This window comes from Macrobrachium nipponense, chromosome 6, assembly GCF_015104395.2.
Source record: "Macrobrachium nipponense isolate FS-2020 chromosome 6, ASM1510439v2, whole genome shotgun sequence".
Lineage (NCBI taxonomy): Eukaryota > Metazoa > Arthropoda > Malacostraca > Decapoda > Palaemonidae > Macrobrachium > Macrobrachium nipponense.
Window position 1 is genome coordinate 121,501,705 of NC_061108.1, and position 24,017 is coordinate 121,525,721.

Here is a 24,017-nt window from a genome sequence, read left to right on the forward strand (position 1 = left end):
GTGAAGAAAGAGACAAATTTTGAGTCCATATCGGCTCGTAATACTGACACAGGATCGGGATCGGGAGATACAGAGTCGAGGGCAGGAGAAACAACTACGGGGTTAATAGGATCAGGATTAACAGAATTCAGAGGAATATCCTGGCTACTCACTGACTTAGAATTAGATCTCTGTGAAGTCTTTCTGATTCTATCCTTTTCTAACTTTCTCATATACTTTTCCAAAGCCTTCCACTCCTGAGATGGTAGAGACTTACATTCTTCACACGTATTCTCAAAAGAACATTCACGTCCCCTACAGCTAACACAAGTAGAATGAGGATCAAGTGAAGCTTTAAGAAGTCTAGTCTTACACCCACTACTACACACCCTATACTGAATAGAGCCGGTGTCAGACATCGTGACAAAACATAATTAATTCCTAAAAAGGACAACAATTCTTCCAAAACCGAAATAACTCTATCGCTGCTAGCAAAAAGATCAGAAAACTCAAGGTACATCACCAAAAGGAGAAAAACCAAGATGATCAATTCCAAATTCCTACCAGCAGAGGAACCGTGTTATCGGTTCCGATGGCAGGAAACTTCTGACATTTTGCTGGAATGGTTCCTGTTACCCTGTAGAGGGCGGGGTTAGAGGGATCACCTGTCAAACCAATAGCGCTACCGCGAATTACAAATTCTGCCGTGACGTCAGGAGATGACAGCTATATGTAACCACCAGGGAAGTTGTACAAGTGAAAATGACGGATTCCCGAAATACTTTTCTGTCCCAAATGGCTCTTAAATCATATTGGAGCAGTCTCAGATGCAAACTGCCCAGATGAGCAAACTGTTCCATAAAAGACAATGTTTCCAGTAGGCTCATCCAAGCGTTCGTGGAACAGCTACTTAAGTGGAGAAATTTTTTTACTGTTTCCAGACACCATTGTATTCTCTTCGAAGATGGGAAAACCCGAAAACTCAGAGTCAATCATCATCCCTAAATAAAGAATTTCAGAGGGAATCATCAGCTGGCAGAAACAAATTGAGGCCTGTTTGCTAGTTGTTCTCCTCTAGCCCAAAAGTAGGTGGGGCTTGTCACCTATTGGCTAGAAGTAGCACAACTCGCAAATTTTCAAAATTCTAAAAGCTGATTGTAGAAACTTTTAGCTATATAATTACTGGGTAAGTTATATAATTAAAAACACTATTTTCTAACAATATATTTATAGCACTATCATTAAACTTTCTTGACAAGTGGGCATCAGGTTGGATGAATCTACCAGCAGGGTGATTCTTTGCCTCAAAAACATGCTGAAAGACATTTATTTTTTCATCTTATTTTTCATCAACAACTTAGTAAAGTTCATCAGACTAAATATGAATATCATCTAAAAATTAATTGTAACATTTACATTTTTCAAACTTTTACTTTAAATAAATGTTAACATGAAGCAACTGTACAAACATACATATTCAGGCCCAACATAAACAAAAATGAAGAGAAAAAAATTTGTCAGCAACAGTTAAACAAACTGTTTATTTGATGTGATTGCCTCGCAAAACAGTGACAATGCATTTGATATATTTCTCACTATTTCAAGAAACTAAAACTACAATGTCCAGCCAGCGGTAGCTTTGAGTATGTTACAAGGAAATGCTTCTTCTTCCCACCTTAATCTCTTGTTAGGACTGCTATTTTTTACTGAGCCTTTACCACTCCTATTTTCTTTAGGTCATTTCTTAAACTTTCTAATGCCTCTAGGTCTGCTACTTATACACCCAGTTTGGTGTTGTCTGCAAATTTGGCTATCTTGCTAGTTACTCCTACATCAATGTCATTAATATAAATAAAAGGACAGAACCCTGAGGAATTCCGCTTGTCACATCTGCCCATTCTGATTCTTCACCATTTATTACGACTGTTTTCTATTGGTTAGCCAGTCATCGATCCAGTCTGCTGTGTCTCCTACAGTTCCTACAGCTCTAACTTTTGTCATTAGTTTCTTGTTTGGAAGTTTGTCAAAGGCCTTTTGGAAATCTAAGTAGAGTATATCTATTGCTCTACCACTGTCATAAATACCAAGCATGTTGTGGAAAAATTCCAAGTTTTGATAGGCAGGATCTGTTTTGTCTGAAGCCGTGTTGACTGTTTTACAACAGGTTGTTTCTACCAATCTTACAAGGTGCTGATGTTAGACAGAGTTGTCTATGATTTCCTGGCTCTTTTCTTGGAACTTATTTGTTAACTGGGGGCACATTACCTAGTTTCCATCCTTTGGGTGCATTTCGTTGTTCTGCCATTTTTATGTAGAGTTTATATAGGTGAGGAACTATATCCTCTTTTAACTCTTTTAATCTCTCTTGGATGAATCCCATCTGGGCCAGGAGATTGGAACTTATTTAGTTTTTCTATTTTGTTTTTTACATCTTCTTCTGTAAATATTATTTTGTCAAGTGGTTCTGCCCCTTCATATTTAATAGCTGGTTCAGGGATTGAGGTAGTGTCTTCAATTGTGAAAACACTATTAAAAAACTTATTCAATAATTCTGCTTTTTACAAGTCTGTGTTCACTAGGTTTCCCCCATTGTCTCTTAGGGGACCTGTGCTATTTTTTATTGGCTTCCTACTATTTACATGAGCAGACTGGTGTCTAGGCCTTGTGGGAGATATCCATCTACCCAATTCACTCACTCTTCTAATATATTTATATGCATGGAGATTAACAATATTCAAACAGTGAAAGAGAAAGGTAAAAATTATACTGTCATTATTATTCATGATCTGCAGTCTCAAAGATAAAGACTGAAATGAAAAAAAAAATTGTATACAATAAATAAATGCCTTTCAACATATTTTGTAAGATGAATACCACCCAACTATACAAATACCTAAAAATAATTTACACTACAATTAACTAAAGTACAACATGCCTCAAAATACTGAGGGATTTGAAAGCAAAACATACAGTTGCTAATTACTTTCATCATTATTGTTACAAATCTCAAATTTTGCCTACAATGCAACTTTGGAGGTTGTTGCATATTTCTTTACCATGAATATCATAAGATAATACAGAAAAAGTGACATGAGATAAAAAAAATGAAGCGTATTAAAACTTGGAGCATTGCATATTAAAATAAGCAATATTATAAAGTTCATCAAATTATACTATGTTTGTTTCCTTACTTTATGCAAAAGTCAAAATTTATCGCAAGTATTTTATGCAAAATTAATTTATTTCTACCACTTGAGTTATTTACTTAACCAACTAACCAACATATATGCAAAGATTTGTGAGAGCACTGACACAAAAAGTGGTTTTTATGAAACTTAAAAAAATTAAATACAACTACATTCCAACAGAATGTTAATGGGAAATTACAAGTTATGCAGCAAAATAAGGGGTACCAGATGGTCTTGTTGCATCCCTTCTACCCTAACTAAACTTTGTTTACCTCGTTTCCTCTTCTATTCTCACTTAAGAACACATCTTTATGTCAATCCTTATTAATTTCTAACAATGACTGAGAGGTCTCATTACACTACTGTAAAATACTACTATGTACTGTACTACTAGCAATAATAATCTTCCTGAAGCCACCACATTTTAGTTCAAAATTGAAATACATATTCTATAATACAGGTAGGTTATAGTATATGTCACCTGTTTATACATTATGATTATGTGAATTAAACACCGTTTGTTTTTGATGTTTGTACTGTGTTCCAATGCTAAAATATTGCTCTAAACTACAGCACAAACCATTACACTCTATGTAATTACATTACATTAATGAAGAAGCTGCCTTACCAAATCTTCATTTAGATTCCCATTACTGAATATGTCATCAAGGATATTCAAAGTCTGAGGCTGGGTGACCATGCAATAAAAAATGTGAAATGTTACATGTAATAAGCAAAATACCCATCATAAAAGTCGCCATAAACTTGATTCAGAAACTCACACCTTTGAAAAAACTTTCTCACATAAAGAGATTTTCTTTTACCATTATCATACGTTTTAAAAAATTATGCTTTCTTGTTGTGCTAACAAACATGCAAACATTGTAACCTTCATAAACTGCATGCCTTAGCAGCTTCCCTACTATTCAACCTTAACAAATGACCTAGCTATGCACTCAATACATTCTCCCTTTTCTGATTACCACTTCTTATCAATAAATGCTTGAGGGTCTACAAATTAAACCAACTTGTCATTACATCCAAATTAGCATAATTTCAAAACTCTTATACCTTTAAATTTATCTAATGAAAATGCATCACTCAAGATCATCATTGGTTCCACTATATCTTCCATCTATAGGAATTTCATTTTTTGCATCTAAGTCTTCTATTCTATTCAGAGGTTCTTTTGTTTTGTCTATACTGCAACTGCAATAGTATAGGATAATTATGACCAACTTGTTTTCATATAACTAACGAGGCTTGCAAATTTTGATACAACCCATTCATAATAATCTGAAATGCCATCCTCTCTTCCTCTCACCCTTCCAGATGGGGGTTAGCACCAAATTATGAGAGATTTCATAAATATACAGTGGGTGGGCTGTGATATGCGCATATGTATTGGAACCTTTCTTCCTTGAACTCTACAAGTCAGTGTAGTTGGATTCATTTTACATATCTTAATGGATTTCTATAGAAATTAGTTCTATTAACCCTTAATGGATGGATACCCTCATATGAGTAGCAATAACAGGCTTTGGGTGGTGGATGGATTCACTCTTGGTGAACATCAATATTACGCGTCATCAATTTTGAGAAATCACATTGGAAAGAGGTTCCAATACTTCTATTACCTATATATTCACTCATGACAACTTTTAGAGTGGCTAAGAACATCGATTAGGTGGCTCATGAGTTGATTGATTGATTGATTATAAAATTTAGGTCATGAGGACCAAGCGCCGGAAGGCTCATGAGTTAATTGTGATCTTGACTTCAAGCGAGCATGTACTGCCCCTCTCTCACATGGTCTTTTTATAAATTTGCTCATAAATATAACCAGGGGTTGCTGTTGGTTTTAGTTCTAATTGTAATTTTGCAAAGAAAAGTGCAAAGAAATATTACAAAAGAAATGTATAATAAAAAAAAATTACTGCATCTTCGATCTCTGTAGATTTATGTAAACATTTTACAACCATATACGTATAGTCAGAATTTGTTACTGATTTTAGGTCTTATCTGTTTTGATACTGTGTGAACTGTAATTATAATTTTTCAAAAAATAAAATTATTTATTTAAAAAAAACATGTATAACTTAGTAAAATTTACGGTTGTCTTGTAAAAGAGGCCCCACAAGGGATTGTAAATAGTCTTTTTCAACTTGTAGCAGGTAGGGAATATTTTTTTGAATTTTTTTTCTGACACCTTGTGCATTTGCATATGTTCCTATTTCCATTGATGTTTTATTTTCTTAAATTGGCTGACTTCAAAGTTTCCCTGGCCTTGGGTGCTGCATATAAGTTTTTCAGCCCGGCTCTTAAGGGTTAAGAAAACAGCTTTCTACAGCAGCTTCCTAAAGTCTGAAGGATTTTGCATAGCTTATTTGAAGTTTTCAAGAAATATTTATCTTTCCGATTTAGCCTTAGTAAGCTGTAAAATAATACTTGAACCTTTTTAAAAATACATATTAAATGATAGTTCCAATCACAACCCTGCACAAACTATATATTCACAGGAAAGGGAAGTAACAATGGGGGTAGCATTGAGAAAAGACAGGTATACTCGTATAGTACCAGCTACACAAGTACTCAGGAGGTAGGAGGGAGCATAACTTTAATTAATTAAATTATGTCCTGTTCATTTGGAAGTATTTTAATTCAATCCTTGAACTCAGCTTCCCAACATTTAGGGCCTATCCTATATCACTTAAATTCCATGAAAACATCCTTAAGTAAGATTCCCTTATCCATGAGTAACAAGTTCATGATCATCAACCAATTTTAGTATTTCAACAATCAACAAAACTTTTCACAATCCTGAACCATTATTTACTAAATTCTATGGGTTACAAAACATCCTACTATGTGTTCTACCCAGTACTATCAGTGATTCTAAACACATTAGTATAGAACAACTTTACATGTTCTTTGTTGTTTACCACAGAATTTTTCATAAACTTTTGGCAACTCGCTTGGCTTAATGAGAATGCTGTTGCCAAATTTTCTGTTATTTAGAAATACTTGGTATTTACAAATATACTATGACTGGGAAAAAGTAATTCTCTATAAAGTTTTTGTGACATTTTTTGTATATTTACACAAATCTGTCTAACAAGACAATCACAGAATCTTCTGTATTTAATACAGTAAAATAAATATTTGTAAAACTCAGTATTTGTAAATACTTCTTTAGATTTAAGACAAAAAAAAAAAAAAAAAAAAAATCTTTGTCGTTAGTTGCATGGAGTATAAAGGGTGTGACCAGCAGGTAAAGAGACATGAGTTAAGATTCCTTGAGATTAAAGAGATGAATTATGTTTTGAAGGTAAGTCAACGCAGCAATACAACATACATCATCTGAAGAAAAAAAAATCTTTTTGTTTGCTGACGAATCTCTGAACCAGCAATTTTTCAAAGTAATGAGAAGGAATTCATTCTATTCTTCATATAATCCAAAAAATATGTGCACTATTAAAAACTATACAGTGGACCCCAGTATTAGCGCCCTTGGCACTCACATATTCACGGATTTCTCTATGGACCATATCTACCCATTATTCACGGGAAATTCGCGTATTCGCAGTATTTTTTCTATGAGAAATAGCGAAAAATTCCTGTTTTTAAAAATTATTTCATCATAATATGCACATTTTGTGATAAACTGTTAACAAACCATTTTTAGTGGATTTTTATTGAGTTTCAACTAACAAAATAGGCAGTTTTGAGCATTTTTAGAGGGGTTTCAACTATTCACAGACTACGTAGTTATGGGGGGGGGGGTTGGGGGTTGGTACGATTCCCTGCAAATACGGGGGAACACTGTACTGCATTCAAAACACATACTTAAAAATACTAACATTCAAAACACACACACACACACACACAGGGTCTTTGTAAGCTTCACATGCAAAATGTTCTACTCAAGACAAAATACAGGCAGTCCCCGGGTTACGATGGGTTCGGGTTACGACGTTCCGAGGTTAAAGTGCTTTTCAATTATATTCATCACATTTCCTGGGTCACGACGCCTACAATGCTCATCTAGCAGATGAAATATGACACCAAAAATGCAAAATAATCAATATTTGAAGGTTTTTTTGATGAAAAATGCAATAAGAATGCAGTTTACATAGTTTTCAATGCATCCAAAGCATTAAAAGTAAGGTTTTCTTAGGATTTTTTATGATGTTCCGGCTTACGACGATTTTCGGCTTACGGCCCGTCTGAAGAACGGAACCCCCTTCGTAACCCGGGGACTGCCTGTACAGCTAAAATGTGAGGGGCTGGCTGGTTCCCATGGAGACTAGCCAATGACAGCCCCTTACTTCTGTTCTATTAATAGATATGCTATGTCGTGGCTGGCACTAAGTTTGAACGTTGGCATATCATGACTATTTAACTCCTGTTGGCAATGATTGCTCAATAATTTGTTTTATATACCATATATTTCCGCATATAAGATGACCTTTAAATCCTAAAATTCAACCCTAAAAATTTGGGGTCGTCTTATACTACAATTCTAAAAATCAAACCTTAAATTCTAAGATGTGTATTGGTAGGCTAGCCTCGGCCTTGGTGAATAGCCTAACCTGAAGATTCACATCATGAAATAAACTGATAGTAAAGGTAATAAAACCATTTTTACCTTATATATTATTGGCATATCTTCATAACAAATAGCCTATTTGAGGAATAATTCTAAATCAATGAAACAAACTTTTACCTATGCGATCCCAGCTAAGAAAATGTAAACAATGAGTTATGGTTGCTCTAACAGCAACCTTTATCCTTCGGTAACCTTTTAGAAACTTAAGTGGTAGTGTAATTACAGTAATAATAACATTTAGGATAAATGTTATTATTACTGTAATGTAATAAATGTTATTATTTGCCACCATCAAAGGGATTCCAGTCTGGTTCTGGCAAGTCGACTTCGGCTTCGTCGTCGATATCATATACACATCTTCGGTACCAACCACGGCATTTTTAAAAATAATTTTCTGACACTTTAAATTTTCATGTTCCCCATTCTTTTATAACAAAAAAGCAGTGAACATCACTTGAGGCAGCACATATTTGTGTATGATAATTATCGTTCATTATTGTATTTTTATTAGCGGTTGTTTGAGAATGGTGATGAAACAAAACAATGGTCTCCCTTTTAGGCAATGTCTGTATGAAAAACATGATATAGAATCTGCTTTGTTAAACCCACCTTTGATAATTTATGAAAGGAAAGTATCTCTGAATTAAGTTTCATTCGGCAACTAAGACTGATGATATTGGTAAAATGCAATCAGCTGATTATTTTAAGATTGTAAACAAAACTAGAATGCAAATGACGCATCAGGTTACCGAAGACAACTAAAAAGCTTGAACATGTACGGCTTAGAAACATGACAATTGCAAGGACAACTGATAGAAACATTCAGAATACTGAAAAGACATAACAAAAGTAGACATTAACCTATGTACGTTAAACAAAAACCAGACAAGAAATAATGGATGGAAACTAGAGCTGAACAGATACAACACATCTCATTGTGGGAACAGGACATACATGATATGTGACACATGGAATAAACTGCCACCAGAAGTTGTAAACATCAACAGTGTGGAAGAGTTTAAAAGAAAGTTAGACAAAATAAAAAGGACACTGTGAATGAACAGTAAAACTTGCTCTTAGAGATAAGTGAGCACACTATGTCTCCATGTCTCCTCAGATGGACTAACACGTCATTGAGATACCCTAATCCTTGAGACTCTCTCTCTCTCTCTCTCTCTCTCTCTCTCTCTCTCTCTCTCTCTCTCTCTCTCTCTCTCTCTCTCTCTCTCTCTCTCTCTCTCTCTCTCTCTCTCTTATTTGTAGTTACTGTAGACACTTTTCAGTTGATCTATTTTTACCTTAACATGTAGAACTGTAAATGAGTTGTTCTAACACACAGACACATAACTAAGAGTTGTATTAGTCCAAATAAAAAGCACTGTTTGTTCATGAAAAGGAGTTTCAGAACAAAAAGAAAGAGACAGAATAAATAATTTCTTAAAAGTGGCTGAGTAGACTTCTAAAAATAGATCAGTTGGGTGGAAGGGGGAAAGAAGTTAGAAATGTTATACATATTTAATTTTCACACACTCCTATATTTTTATCAACCCAAATATTTCTTTATTTAAGGGTAATGTATTAACCCTTAAACGCCGAGCCGCTATTTACCAAAGCGTCTCTCGTATGCTGGCGGCGTTTGGGAGTTAGCGCCAAAGCGGAAAAAAAGTTTGATTCAAAAAATCACAGCACGCTTATTTTTTTAGAATAAGAGTTCATTTTAGGCTCCTTTTTTTGTCATTGCCTGAAGTTTAGTATGCAACCATCAGAAATTAAAAAAAAATATCATATATAAATATTGGAATATATGACAGCGCAAAAAAAAAATTCATATATAATTGTATACAAATCGTGCTGTGAGCAAAACGGTTAAAGCTAATGAGTCAATTTTCTTTTGTTGTATTATACACTAAATTGAGATGATTTTGGTATATAATAAATTGTAAAACGATCAAAGCAACACAGAGAAAATATAACAATGTGATGCATGAATTCGTAACACGCGGATGTAAAAAAAAGTTTTTTTTTAAATTCACCATAAATCAAAATATTGCGCTAGAGACTTTCCGTTTGTTGCAAAATGAAGGTAATTGATTGAATATTACTAGACTGTCAGTATTTTAGCTTACAATTGCAGTTTTTGACCATTTCGGGTGAGTTAAAGTTGACCGAAGGTCGAATTTTTTCTATTTATCGTGATTTATATATATGAAACTATTTCAAAACTGATAAAAGCTACAACCATGAGTTATTTTTAGTTATATTCTACATGAAAATGCACACATTTTCATATATAAAACTTTATGTGACGGCTAATATAAAACGGTGCAAAGATTACGACAAACTGGCGAAAGAATTTCTGATTTTTTCGGCAGAGTTACCGCACTGACATAAGGAAAGAGTGTTTTGCAAAAATTCACCATAAATCGAAATATTGTGCTAGAGTTTTCCAATTTGTTGCAAAATGAAGGTAAATGATTGAATGTTACTAGAATGTAAGAGTTTTAGCTTACAATTGCGTTTTTCGACCATTTCGGTTGAGTCAAAGTAGACCGAAGGTTGAAATCTGGCAACTTATCGTGATTTATATGTAAATATTTCAAAACTGATAAAAGCTACAACCATGGGTTGTTTTTGGTTGTATTCTACATGAAATTGCACACATTTTTATATACAAAACTTTATATAACGGCTAATATAAGACGATGCAAACATTACGACAAAGTGACAAAAGAATTTCTGATTTTTCGGCAGTTACTGCGCGGAAGGAAAAAGTTTTTTTAAAAATTCACCATAAATCAAAATATTGTGCTAGAGACTTCCAATTTGTTGCAAAATGAAGGTAAATGATTGAATATTACTACAATGTAAGAATTTTAGTTTACAATTGTATTTTTTTACCATTTCGGTCGAGTCAAAGTTGACCGAAGGTTGAAATTTGGCAATTATCGTGATTTATATGAAAATATTTCAAAACTGATAAAAGCTACAACCATGGGTTGTTTTTTGTTGTATTCTACATGAAATTGCACACATTTTCATATATATAAAACTTTATGTAATGGCTAATATAAAATGGTGCAAACATTACTACAATCTGACGAAAGAATTTCTGATTTTTTCGGCAGTTACCGCGTGGATGCAAGGAAAACAACAGCTTGATTCGTGAACTCCAAGCATCCCTCAAGGGGCGTGATTTAAAATTTTAAGCAAACTAGGCCTATAACTTTTTCCGTGAATATAAAAAAAAAAATTTTTTAGTCGATGTAATATACATCAATTAAGCACATGACAGACAATTTTAATCGACATAAAATATGTTCAATAGGCGTTTAAGGGTTAAGCTAACTTTTAAATGAAATTACATTAAATTTAACTTCATTTAAAAGTTAGCTGAATACTTAGGGAGCACGATTAGGGTCATACTTAGTGTTCAAACTCCAGAAGTAAGCATTTACACATTAGCATTTTTAAAAACTCCGCCCTATGTGGAAATTCCCCTAGCACGAAGGGGTCTGCAATCTAACTTTGCTTAAGTTCAGGGTATTACTGTAAATAGTAAACTATAATGTATAACTAATGATAATGAAAAATCACAAGAAAAGAAAAGGAAAAAAAAAATGTTTTTGTTGCAGTAGTGATGTTTTCTACCCTCAACCCCCCCCCTCCCCAATTCCAAAAAATTCCAAAAACCGAAACACATCTGGCCCTAAGGATTTTGGACAAAGGATTGTGTGCCTGCAGTAATATGAGAATACATACAATATTATCGGATACAGCAAAATAAAGCATACTTTTTAAAAAGATCCATGGAAAAGACGCATATTCATTATGTTTGTATAACATAGAATACTAACGTGAATATTACATACGCTAATTTTATATCCTGTGTATGATGCGACCCTCTTAAAATTAGTTGCAAAATTAGGTCTTCAAAAATTGAATAATATGCGAATATATACAGTACCTTATGGACTTTTCAGGAAGGGGTACATTATAGTTTTGTGAAAGACTAACTACTTGACCCTATGATCCTCTCCAAAACAATATAATAATATTTTGACATGCAAATTTTTTTAACGACAGTTTCATGAAAGGAACAACACTAATATTCATGACTTTGGATAAGGAATTTTACCATTTACATCCTTTGATAAGCTATACATATATTCATGTGTGACAGTGAAGACAGACAAATCAAATTATTGCAATTATAATGATATACTATATACTAAATCATTTCCCAGTTTAATAGTTAAATGAATCCTACCAAGATCAGACAAGAAATTCCATGCGGTTGGGTAATTTTAGCAGCTGAACACTTAACAATGGTATATACAAATTTCATACCTTACATCTAGAGATATAACTTCTTCATAGCTTACACATCTGGAGAAATAACTTCCATTAATGCATTATTAATATTATTTTTGAATAAGTGTTAGTATACACAACACAGATGTAGCTAATTAAGATTTCTCAAAAGTTCAGCCTACCTAAACACCATATGTTCATTCCCCGAGATCTATACTTGCATAAAATTATTAGCAACTACAATACTTCCAATAAGGACTGTTTTAAATAAAATAAACTACAACAATACCTACCTACTCAAATTTATTAAATACAAGATAATAATCAGTCAGAAAAGCATCATTTGCTGAGCACAAATTCCAGATGTGGTGTCCTGTCTTTTCACACCATATCGTAAATGGAAATTATAACAAATCGGGTAAAATATAAATGATTAAGCATTACTGAAATAAGAAGTTCTCTCTTCCTTCTATGTCAAGGAGTACAATACAACAAATCTGGACCTTCATCAAGTTGACATAAAAGTAACAAAAGGTAGTGCAATGCTGACAATATTTCCAAGACTACACAAAACATTTGCTGTTGACAAACAATGTTAAAGAAAAAGTATAAGAGCATAAGGGAGTAGGCTATTAACTAATCATTTTAAAGCCACAGTAAACCCTACATTTCAACCTTGTTGATACATTTTCAACTGAAACTTCAAATGAAAATGATACCAGTATTCTAAATCCTGAACTAATAAAGATTATTTCTATGCCATTACAGTTCCCAAATGAAAAAAAATGATTACTCCTGATCATACAACACAAACACATATATACACATATATATTTATACATACATATAACAATATCAATGCCAATGCTCTGCAAATGATAAGCATTCAAGCACACATTGGAATCTGCTCCTAAGAATTAATGCTGCCAAAGGACTAAAAACTGATTTAACACTTTTCTATTGAGTTATATTTTTAAGTTTCTTGACTGAACACTAGAACCATGTGCATAGAATTAAAGTACACATTGTGTTACCAGTAGCAAAATGTCATTTAAATAAGATATTTTTTATACTGTACATTTTATTACTATATACAGTAACAACTTAATAACCTCAACTAATGAACTTATGTACTTATCAGCTACATTAACATTACTAGCATTATTTTTTGCTTGGCTGCCACATTAGATGACATTAATTTTGTACCTTAAATTGAATGTAAGTGTAAATTTCAAATTAGTTTAGGTTAGGAACCATGTAGAAGTGCTCTTAGCTATAAGATATCTGGAAAATATACAAGTAGTACAGACTTTGTTAACTATCAAAACCCAGACCCCTAAAAGTATTAAGAAGCTACTGTATTATATCTTTATATATTTTTAAATATGTTTTTATATAAATCCATGCAAGTCAGTTTTTGACAACCCTCTAAAATTGCTTATAACTGCCTACTTTGATAGTTAAAACACCAAAAAACTAAAACTGCTTATACCTGACTATTGTAATAGTTTTATCACAAAAAGTACAGAGTCATGAAAATGCTATGAAAATACAGTAACTTGTGAATATTTTCAGTGAAAAATACTGCGGATAGGTGAATTTTCCTTGAATAATGGGTGTATAAGGTCTGTGGGAGAATTCGCAAATAGGCGAGTCCTCAAATCTTTAGAACATGAATATGGGGGTTTACTGTACAGGTAATGTAAATTTGGAAAAAAGAAAAAATACAAATTTTGTTGTTGTTGTCAGACATGTGGACTAGAAAGGTTGTGCCCAGCAGGTAAACAGAAATGGATTACCATTCATCAAGAGATTAAAGAGATTAATAAATTGTTTTGAAGGTATGTCACACACAGCGTTAGAAAAAAAAAACTTTAGTTCTGGAAGAATCTCTAAACCAGGAATTTTGCTCTCAAAGCAATGAGAAGGAATTCATTCTATTCTTCACGTAATCAGTAAAATACATACACTATTAAAAACTATGAAATGTATTCAAAATACACACATACACATAATCGTCAATTTCACATGAGCAAAACATTCTTTTTCAGACAGAATACAGTTAAACCTGATTGGCTGGCTGGTTGCCATGGAGATCTGTTATCCAGTGACTGCCCTCTACTTTTGTTCTATATATAGATATACATACAAGTCAACCCCAGCATTCGTGGACTCACGATTCATGGACTTGCCTATTCATGGTATTTTTCACTAAAAAAACATTCACAGATTACTGTATTTTCATATAATTTTTGTGACTAAAAGCACTTTTTGCGATAAAACTATTAAAATACTCAGGTATAATAATTTTCATTTAGAGTTTTTTCTTAGGTTTTCACACTCAAAATAGGCAGGTCTAAGCATTTTTAGAGTGGTTTAAAGTATTTGCAGATTTTAGCTAGGGGGGAAGGGGTTTCTGGTACCCAACCCCGAGAATAGAGGGGGTCTACTGTATGTCGTGACGACACTAAATTTGATTGTTACCATGATCATGATTACTTGACTGCTGATGGAAAAAAATTATTCAGTAATTTGCTTTCTATAATTATTCGTCTTGAAAACAAGAATTTAACAATAATTTTAACTAAATTATATAGTCGTATGAAAAATCAGTGTTGTAGCAATCGAATGTACAACTCCAAACTGATGATGACATAGTGACAATAAAGAACAACCCTTTCCAAATTCGATATGATGAAATGTATTTTATAGTCTTATTCATCATAAAAATTCACAAGCTGAATTAAGGCACATAGTGTGAAAGTGGTCTAACCTGCCCGACATTAGTTTTGAGTAATTTGCAGTCAAAATTAAGTACCGAATAAACACAGTAACTGTGCACGTAGTGTGAAAGTGGTAGATAACCCCACCTAATGTTAGTTTTGAGTAATTAGCAGCCAAAGTTAATTACTGATTGCTACCGAATAGTGGTGGAATGTGTTACTATAGTACATCAAATTAAATGTTTAGGATAGATCTTTCATGCCATTGAGTTTTTAATAAATTGGTTAGGGTCAAAATTTTTTATTCCCCCCCCCCATAATATTTTTCCTCAGAAAGATAATTTTTATGATTGTATGTAATAAGAAGACTTCTGTAAAAAAAAATATGTTGCAATGCCTAATTCCTGAATTTAAACAAATTTTCTAGACTGAAAAATACTGTATTATATTCCTATCATTGTTGGGCCTTATTAACATCTATACCTATCTTGGACATTGGCAACACCCCCCCCCCCCCAACAACTCAGATCAGGAGAAACAGAAAAAGAGAAAGAAAAATTGAGAGAAAAATTAAATATTGAAAGAGAAAATCAGGGAGAGAGAAAAATTACAACTTGAGAGAGAAAATCAGAGAAAGATAAAAAAAAATATATAAAGAGAAAATAGAGAGAGAAATTGAAAGAGGAACAGATAAGAATACAGGTAATCCCCAGTTAACGGTGGACTTGGTTAACTGCAATCTGGTTTTATGGCACTTGTCTGGTGCCATAATGAGGTAAGTTTCAGTTATTGCCACCATAAGGTGCTGATAATAGAGTTATGGCGCCATGACATAACTAACAGAGGCACCATTAACCGGTTAATGGCGCTATTAACCAACAGTTGGCACCATAAGCACCATAAATTACTGAGTTTTGGTTAATGGTAGTTTGTTTGTTTGTTTGTATGGTGCTTTAACGTTGCATGGAACCAGTGGTTATTCAGCAACGGCTTTATGTGACTTCTGAACCACGTCGAGAGTGAACTTCTATTACCAGAAATACACATCTCTCACTCCTCAGTGGAATGGCCGAGAATCAAACCCGCGACCACCGAGGTGGGACGCTAATACCATACCAACCACGCTGTGAGGCGCTATGGCGGTGTTTACTTATCAACGCCCCATCAAGACCCCCCAAATAACTGGGGACTGCCTGTAGACAGAAATAGAGAAAAAGAGGGCAAAGAAAAGAAGGATAAACAATTGTCTAGTATGGTTTAAAGCCTGTGAGAAAGCAGTCTCAGGTGGCGTGGCTGACAACAATAATTGAGGCATGCTCTGATTGGCCATTGGCTGCAGCACCCTCCCAGGTTAGAACACTTTACCGCCCATCGTGCCCGATCTAAAGTTAGTCTGCACCTCTTGTTGGACCAAAGCACATCACTTTAGACCTTAGTAAACCCAAGGATGTTCGCTTTTGCCTTTTCCAACATCAATACAAGGTTTTCAAATCTACAGACAACACGTCCCTGCCTATAACTCCAAACCGCCATTTTTGAGGGTTAGAACACTCTTGCACTACATGCTTCAATTGCACTTCAATTGTGAATTTTAACAATAAGTAAGACTATAAAATACATTTTATCATATCGATCTTGGAGAAAGGTTCTTCATTTTATTACTGATAGTTATAAAATAAATAATAAACTAAAATGAATAAATAAATATAGTGGAAAAACATGAAAAAAAAAATGCTTTTGCTGCAGTAGTTGCTTTTGATCATGATCCTGACCCCAAAGTTCTGAAATCCCAAAATTTCCAAAAACCAAAACACATTTGGCCCCAAGGATTTCAGATAAAGGATTGCGTATCTGTATATAGTACCTATCTATATCTACATCTATATATACCGTATGTTCTGTTTCCAGGATGCCCTGCTCTTGGGGGGGTCAAGCTGACCCCCAACACCCATGCTACACACCTGCCTTCGACCTCAGTCGCTTCCAGTCGTGACCTCGGACTGATGTCCCAGCCAGCCAGCCTTCCATTTTAGGCCTACCACGGCGTTACTGGCGCGCCCAGACCTGAGACAAAGCCGACGCCGCATTTCTACAAAGGTCCACTTATTATGGCATCCAGGTACGTCTTGTGAATCAGTCATATTGCCAGTTCTTTCCCTCCTAGTGTCGTAATGACTCCCCATTTTCAAAATTCAAACTCTTAATTCTCAAATTAACATTCCTTTGTTCCTCTCACTGCCTCGTGGGCGCAGCCTCCCTTGTGTGATCGTCCCAGACAAATGAAGTCATTGAATATTTCATTTAACGCTAAGAGTTCCTCCCCAGTGTGTTAGACAAAGTGAGTAACTGTAACTTGTGCCAGAACTCTTTGATTATTTTTTGTCTAATCTGGGATTTCTTCCAGATTTCCTGAGTCACGTGTCCAAGTCTTCGCGCCCACAAGTGATGCTTTACTGCAAGACATATGAACAATTTTGAAAGCCAGCTTTTATGTGAACCGCATTTTTAGCCAACTATCCCCTTGGGAGAGATAATATTGGTCCCATGTGTGGACAAGTTGCATTTACTTTCCTAGGCTATTAAGCAGCCTCCTGTAAATAAATGTATGTAAAGTAATTAGCTGAGTTTTCTGGCGACCTCCTCTAGAGTAAATTAACACTATAAATTCTTTTAAGGTAAGTTCAAGTAATTTATTCTCCATTTTCCCTCAACTATTTTCCTTTACGTATTTGGGCCCTTCAGGCCAGGGCTTAAAACGTAACAATGGCTGACCTCGCCAAGGATTCGAACCTAGCTTGCTTGAAAAGCTTGTAAAACACGTTATCCCTTGTTAAATGTCAAACTGTAAATGATTTTACAAAGCGCAAATCAAAGCACACTTGCAGCGGAAGACACACACACTGACTCACGGTAAGGTATATCATTCATATATGATTTATTTTATAAACAATGTTAGCTTAAGGTACGTTAAGGAATTATTTTAGAAGTTGTTTAAATAAGTGAGAAATATTCGTATATTGTAACGGCCAGAGCGCCGAGTGAATTCTGTTATTTTGTATTGTTCTCGCCTGATGAGACACGAGCACGTGTGTGTAAGATAGATGCCAGAAAGTACTAGTTCAAACTAGGAAGTGCTTTGCCAGGGTTTATTGCATGTGTTAGCAAGCCTAGCTAGTTAGGAGTGTTCTACTAGTAGTTACAGCAAAAGAAGTGTACAATTCTTTTGTCTGTGATATGTTAGGGGAATTCGTTTTTACTTAGTTTTCATTCCAAGTGCTGGTAACCGCTTAGCCTGCCAGCTCTCGTCAGCTGAGCGCATGCGCTCTCTCAGGCCTGCCAGCCAACCTTTGTTTCGCACAACGCGCAGCCATGTTTTTATCCCTTTAAGATTATCTCAACGATTTAAGCAAAGTAACGCAAGTCTTTTAAGTTTTAACATAAATAATATCAATCGCCATACTAGCATCGATCATTCTGCCAGAGAAATTAACGTAATTTATCTTGAATAAGAAATTAGAATTTCGTGTTGTAAATCGCTTTCGCATTTACAGATCAGCTGTTTGAACGACACGCTGTTCACCCGGCTAATCGCGCTTCACCTCGTATCGCTCACTAGCTCGCTGAGTGAAAGTCATTTCCTTTCGTACTTAATGTAACCTCATTTACAAATGTTTTGCTAACATTTTCATCTTAAAATCCTTACCGTCATTTCACTTGTCACAGGGACCTAGTAAACTAACGTAAAGTTAACGTAAATCTTAAAAGTAAATCACATTAAAATGTTATTGTCATGATACAATAAAGTTTTATGCATACTTACCTGGCAGATATATACGATTAATGGCCCACCCAGCCTCCCCTCAGGAGACAGGTGGAAGAGAAAATCTGTCTTAGAAAACGGGAATGGTTCCTATTCCCGCCACCCAGCGGCGGGGCGGTAGATCACCTGACCTACCTGTAGCGTGTGCCGCGAAATTCGAATTTCTATCGGGGACGACGGAGTCTATAGCTAAGTATATATCTGCCAGGTAAGTATGCATAAAACTTTATTGTATCATGACAATAACATTTTTATGCATTCAACTTACCTGTCAGATATATACTTAGCTGATTGGCACCTTTGGCGGAGGGTAAGAGACAGCTAATTTACTGAATAGACAGGAAACAACATACGTTGTAGGCAATAAATAAATAAAACCTTGGTTCCTATGTGTTTAGACGAAGGGTTGACCTCCTAGCTATTGCTAGGAATCTGCTTCGTCTCAAGAGCTTCAGCGAGGATGTGACCTATGGCTAAGAGTTCTTGTAGATCTGTCAATGGGGTCTTATCCACTTACTTGACAGAATCTAATGGTTATTTGTAAAAGGGGTCCTATCCACTTACATGACAAAACACCTATGCCTAGTGGCATAATTAAGGAGCACAACACCGATCCCGATCACCTGATCCTCACACGAGGGTTCGTGCTTAACTTGAAAAAGAGTTATCCCCAAACTCCTTTCAAACAACCCAAATAATAAAATTCCGTTAAATTAAGATTTAACTCACTAGTTATGGATCAGTGTCGACTCCCTATCCCAGCAACTTATCCGTAGACACGTATAACCCAGAGAGACGTATCTCTCGTAGGTCAACTTGACATCCTTCGTATAATGGGAGGTCAACCCAGAGTTGCATCTCCCGTAAATGACAGCTAATATGTACTTAATGACATATTGTTATGGAAAGAACAAGAATTCATAAAAGCTCGCACTTCATTCGCTTTTAATTCTCAGCTGTTTGAAGGAATCATCAAGATACTCATGAAGTGTTTTAGTGATCACATAGTTTCAAAGAAGACCAGGGCTTTCTTAGAAAAGGATCTCTTCTGGATGAAGCCTAGAGCCTGGCTGGCGCCTCGCGCCTGGCTGGCGTCTTGCGCCTGGCTGGTGCCTTGCGCCTGACTGGCGCCTCGCGCCTGGCTGGCGCCTCGCGCCTGGCTGGCGCCTCGCGCTTGTCTGGTGCCTCGCGCTTGTCTGGTGCCTCGCGCCTGGCTGGCTCCTCGCGCCTGGCTGGCTCCTCGCGCCTGCCTGGCGCCTCGCTCTTGGCTGGCGCCTTGCGCCTGCCTGGAGCCTCGCCTCTGGAGCCTGGTCGGTTCCTCCCCCCTTGCTAGAGCTTCGAGCTTGTTAGAGTCTCGAAGATGTCTGTCGATGTCCTCATCGAACTCTCTTATCTGTCCGATTTGTTCACCTCTAGCAAATCTAAGCCAGGTTGGAGGCCCACTCTTTCTCCTCACCAGACAATGACAGTGAGTCTTGGGACTGTCTGCCTCTGGCGTTTTTTACGCCCGTTATGGCATTTAACGCCTAGTTGGCGCTACATTGTCCGAAAGTCCTAAACAACCACAATAGTTTATCAGGAGACTTCGAGAAGGGTGGAAGACCTTCTTCCACTTTGAGCTCTCGGCCTCTCCGGCAAGGGGAGGAGTAGTAGTCAACTACATCCATAATTGATATGAAATCTAACAGAACGAGAGATAAAAGTCTTATTCCGAAAAGGATCCCTCGTGATTACTTCTGTTGCTACCGAGATCTCTTCTTACATGTTGATGAGGTTTCTAGTTGTAGAATCTTCCCTATCTTTGCCCGAAGGAAGGGAAGGAGCCTGGAAGTCGAAGGAGACTCAGTGTAGAAATTGGGCGGACCCCTGATTTCTTAGCTCTTTATATATATCCCTCTTAATACTAACTGGGCAGCATTTTGACCCCTCATCACATTCCAAAAACTCTGTAGGCAAACGTTTCCACCATTTCTTCTTCTGTAGATGAAAACGTAAGGACCCTGTCTGAACAACAAAACTCTATCTGGAGCATTAAGTGAGGAACAGAGGGTTTTAGTTCTTTTGCCAGACATATTATGCTGGCAAGAACCCATTGCTGAGTTCCCATAGAATCTGATGCGAGATTCCAAAATGCACAAAAATTCCCTTTCTTCTTGGTCGTATAGGACCGAGAGAAACGAGGAATTCCCTCATAAAATTTCTGAAAGAAGTTTTATGAGGAGCAGTTCCATCTTGTCATAACACGGAATCTGAGGACTCCAAACAAAAAGAATCCCATACTCAGTGCATGATATCCTACTCTTATCGTATAGAGGTATCGTATAAGATCCCGAAGATCTTAATTCTCTGCTATATCTAATTCTCCTTGCAGAGACAGAATATAACCTTATACTGCGTTGTTGATAAAAGATATAGACAAAGGTGATTCTTCCCTCTGAAAGGGAAGAAAACACCCCGTATGTGGTTCACAGAGGTATAGGAAGAGGACAGCTTCCTTATTCCCACCAGCAAGATCTGCAGCAAGTCTATGTCTTTACCATGACCTTGCCTTTTACCTTGAAAAAATCCTCTTACCATGTCTACTTCTGGTCAGTCTGCACGCAGACCGACTCAGAATGGAGAGGTTTTACAGGTCTATATACTGGATTCTAATAGAACCTCCAGAATCTTTGGGAAATTTCTTACGAAACATGCTGTGAGAAGAACGTTATGATCTCTGTGAATCCAATATATCTAAGGCCAAAAATGAAGCATAAAGTATCATCCTTTCTTCCTTTGACGCCCTTTATCTTAACATCTGTTAAGAATTTATATTTAAGGGAAAAAGACTAAAGTTTATTCCCCTTTCTTAAAACTAAAGATGGCGTAAATTGCTACATCTCTTGGGTCAAGAATAATGAAGTAATCTATAGGAAGCCTGGTCGTCTTCCACCTTGCGAAGCGATTATGAAGAAGACTTCTCTCAGGTTTTTTACAACTCTCTCCAATAGATGCTAGACATAATTTCACAATTATTATCGTCTATCGAGAAGTTTCTCACGGACGTGCAACATATTGCAGTGAATCTCTTAAGAATCGTTACGTTCCGTGTCTGATTTCCGAACAGGTTCTCTTTTGTCAACGCGAACCCGGGCGAAAAAAGAGATTCTTGATTCTCTTTGTGATATGAGAGAGCTGTGGCATTGGCCTAAATGCTTAAAATAAATAATTTCATAGTTCCTTGGGATCGAACCCATTTTCGATTAGAAGGGGAACGAAATCAGGAACGAAACTTGCCGTTACTACGCCTCTGTCGAAGAGGCTAGTGAACTCTAAGGTTAATAACTCGCTAAAACGAGAAATTGTCTTGGATGGCGCTTCTAGCGCCAATTGCGCCAGGGTGGCGCTTCTGGCTCATTGCGCCAGCCTGGCGCTTCTGGCGCATTTGCGCCAGGCTGGCGCTTCTGGCGCATTGCGCCAGGCTGGCTCTTCTGGCGCATTTGCGCCAGGCTGGCGCTTCTGGCTCTTCTGGCGCATTGAGCCTTCTATGTTTATTCCGTTCTCAGTAGGAAAAACTTTTATGGACAATATATAGTCCATTCAGGGAAACATTTTCTGTCACGAAGAGAATGATTCCCAAAAGACTTATCAAACTTATCCTGAGCAATCTTCGTTCTTTAATACGATTATGCTTTCTAAACATGCTTCTCGAAAGCCTGAGATCAGGGAAACAACTTCTGCCACGAAGAAAATGATTCCCAACAGACTTATCGAACTTATCCTGAGCAATCTTCGTTCTTTAATACGATTATGCTTTCTACATATGCTTCCCGAAAGCCTGAGATAACTCCTGCCATAAAGAATCCTCTATAATTCTCTTACATTGCGGTAAACAGAATTAAACTAGGAACACTTTTGTAAGGATACTAGGAATTCAGTTGTCAACCATAGAGTCAACTTCGGTATATGTATATGACATGACCATACCGTAGTCTTAAGGTGAATTCTCTACTACATTCATTCCTCGCCGAGGCGGAGAGAGAATGTAAAATCTCCTAACTTCGTTCTTTTCGTCAATAAAACGAATTGGTACTAGACGAAGGAGATCCTAATGAGAAATAAGGATCGAAGAGAATCATTCAAGCTTCCTATCCATGGACATAATGCTGTAATCTATGCTTCTATTACTTGAAAAAGCCTCTAATCAAATAATGCGAGCTCATACAAGTCTTGTCCAATTCCAAACAATTGCAAAGTTCTCATTCTGAAAATCGGTTTGCTGCATATATACAGAAGAGGATGACTTATAATCCTCTTAAAAGTAACGAACTAGGAGAAGGAGGGGTGGCAGAACTCAAGAGACTCTCCGAATTCTTGCAATAAAAGGGTTGCTAAGGTCTTGTAAGCTGAAAGACCTGCACCCTCATTGACTTCCTAGTCTGATATTTTCCATCTCTTGTCCCATAATGTTGGGAAAAGAGAGAGTTACCCAAGGAGAGCGCCTCTCTTCATAAGGTAAAGGGTTTAAAGTAGAATCAGCTTCATCCTGACAAGGGTTACGTTCGCCTGTGCGACATCTTGAGTACCTGGCAGGTGAAGGCTGATCCTACAAAAAAAACTTCTCTCCAAATCAAACCAATGTGATAGAGACGAAGTCGCTTATGAGACCACTAGAGTCTCTTTCACGTGAAGTATGTTCTTGGGTTCTCTTCCAAAGAAACTTCCCACAGATTCAAACACATCCTGACACGGGCGACAACCGCCTGTGCGAGAATTTCGTGCCCCCGTCAGGAAAAACTGATCCCGTGACAAATCTCAAGAGGATACCCTGTTCAATTTCCATCTTCCAACACAAAGAAGCTGGAAATCCTGGATGCTGTAAGAATTTTATAATTCGAAAGTATTTCCTCATTGGAGCCTCGTCTTCTAAACTTCTTCCCATTCGAGAAGATCAGAAGGAGATTAATCCCTTTCATAGGTTATTGTTCCTTAGACCTCACTTACTGTAAAGGCGAAGGAATTCTGTCATTGAGAGACTGTGACGTCACTGCTCTATCCTGTGGCACCTATCCACGTACTGACCAGACCCCACGTTACTGAACTTCGTTGATCGGAAGAGAAGCGGTATTCAACGTGGTATGGCCTTTGGCTATGTGCCTTCCCCATGGCATTCCTTCATGCTCTTTTGGGAGGATCTTTCATCATGGTAGACGTCTAAGCAGGCACCTGGCACTTGACTTGCACCTAGTGCCTAGATGAAGCTATGCTTAGTAATGATACTATAACCATCCAATTTTGCTCTTTCTTTATTCATAACATAAACGAGATTATCTTGTATATTCATAAGAATCTTCGTTGATGAATCTTCCTTCTCCTCATCTGCCGAGGGTAAGGAGGTTTAACCATAT

The 24,017-nt window shown here is 36.5% G+C and overlaps 1 protein-coding gene across 14 annotated transcripts in view; it reads right to left on the reverse strand.

Annotated features, from left to right (window-relative positions):
* LOC135216083 (epsin-3-like) overlaps window positions 1–24,017 on the reverse strand; it is a 305,512-nt gene that overhangs the window by 70,303 nt on the left and 211,192 nt on the right. The window contains exon 11 of one of the 14 annotated variants that reach the window (XM_064251094.1): window positions 3,796–3,855. The exons of the other annotated variants lie outside the window; for them this stretch is intronic. Coding sequence (XP_064107164.1) covers window positions 3,796–3,855 — 60 coding nt within the window. The remainder of the gene's footprint in view (window positions 1–3,795; window positions 3,856–24,017) is intronic. 14 annotated transcript variants of the gene reach the window in all.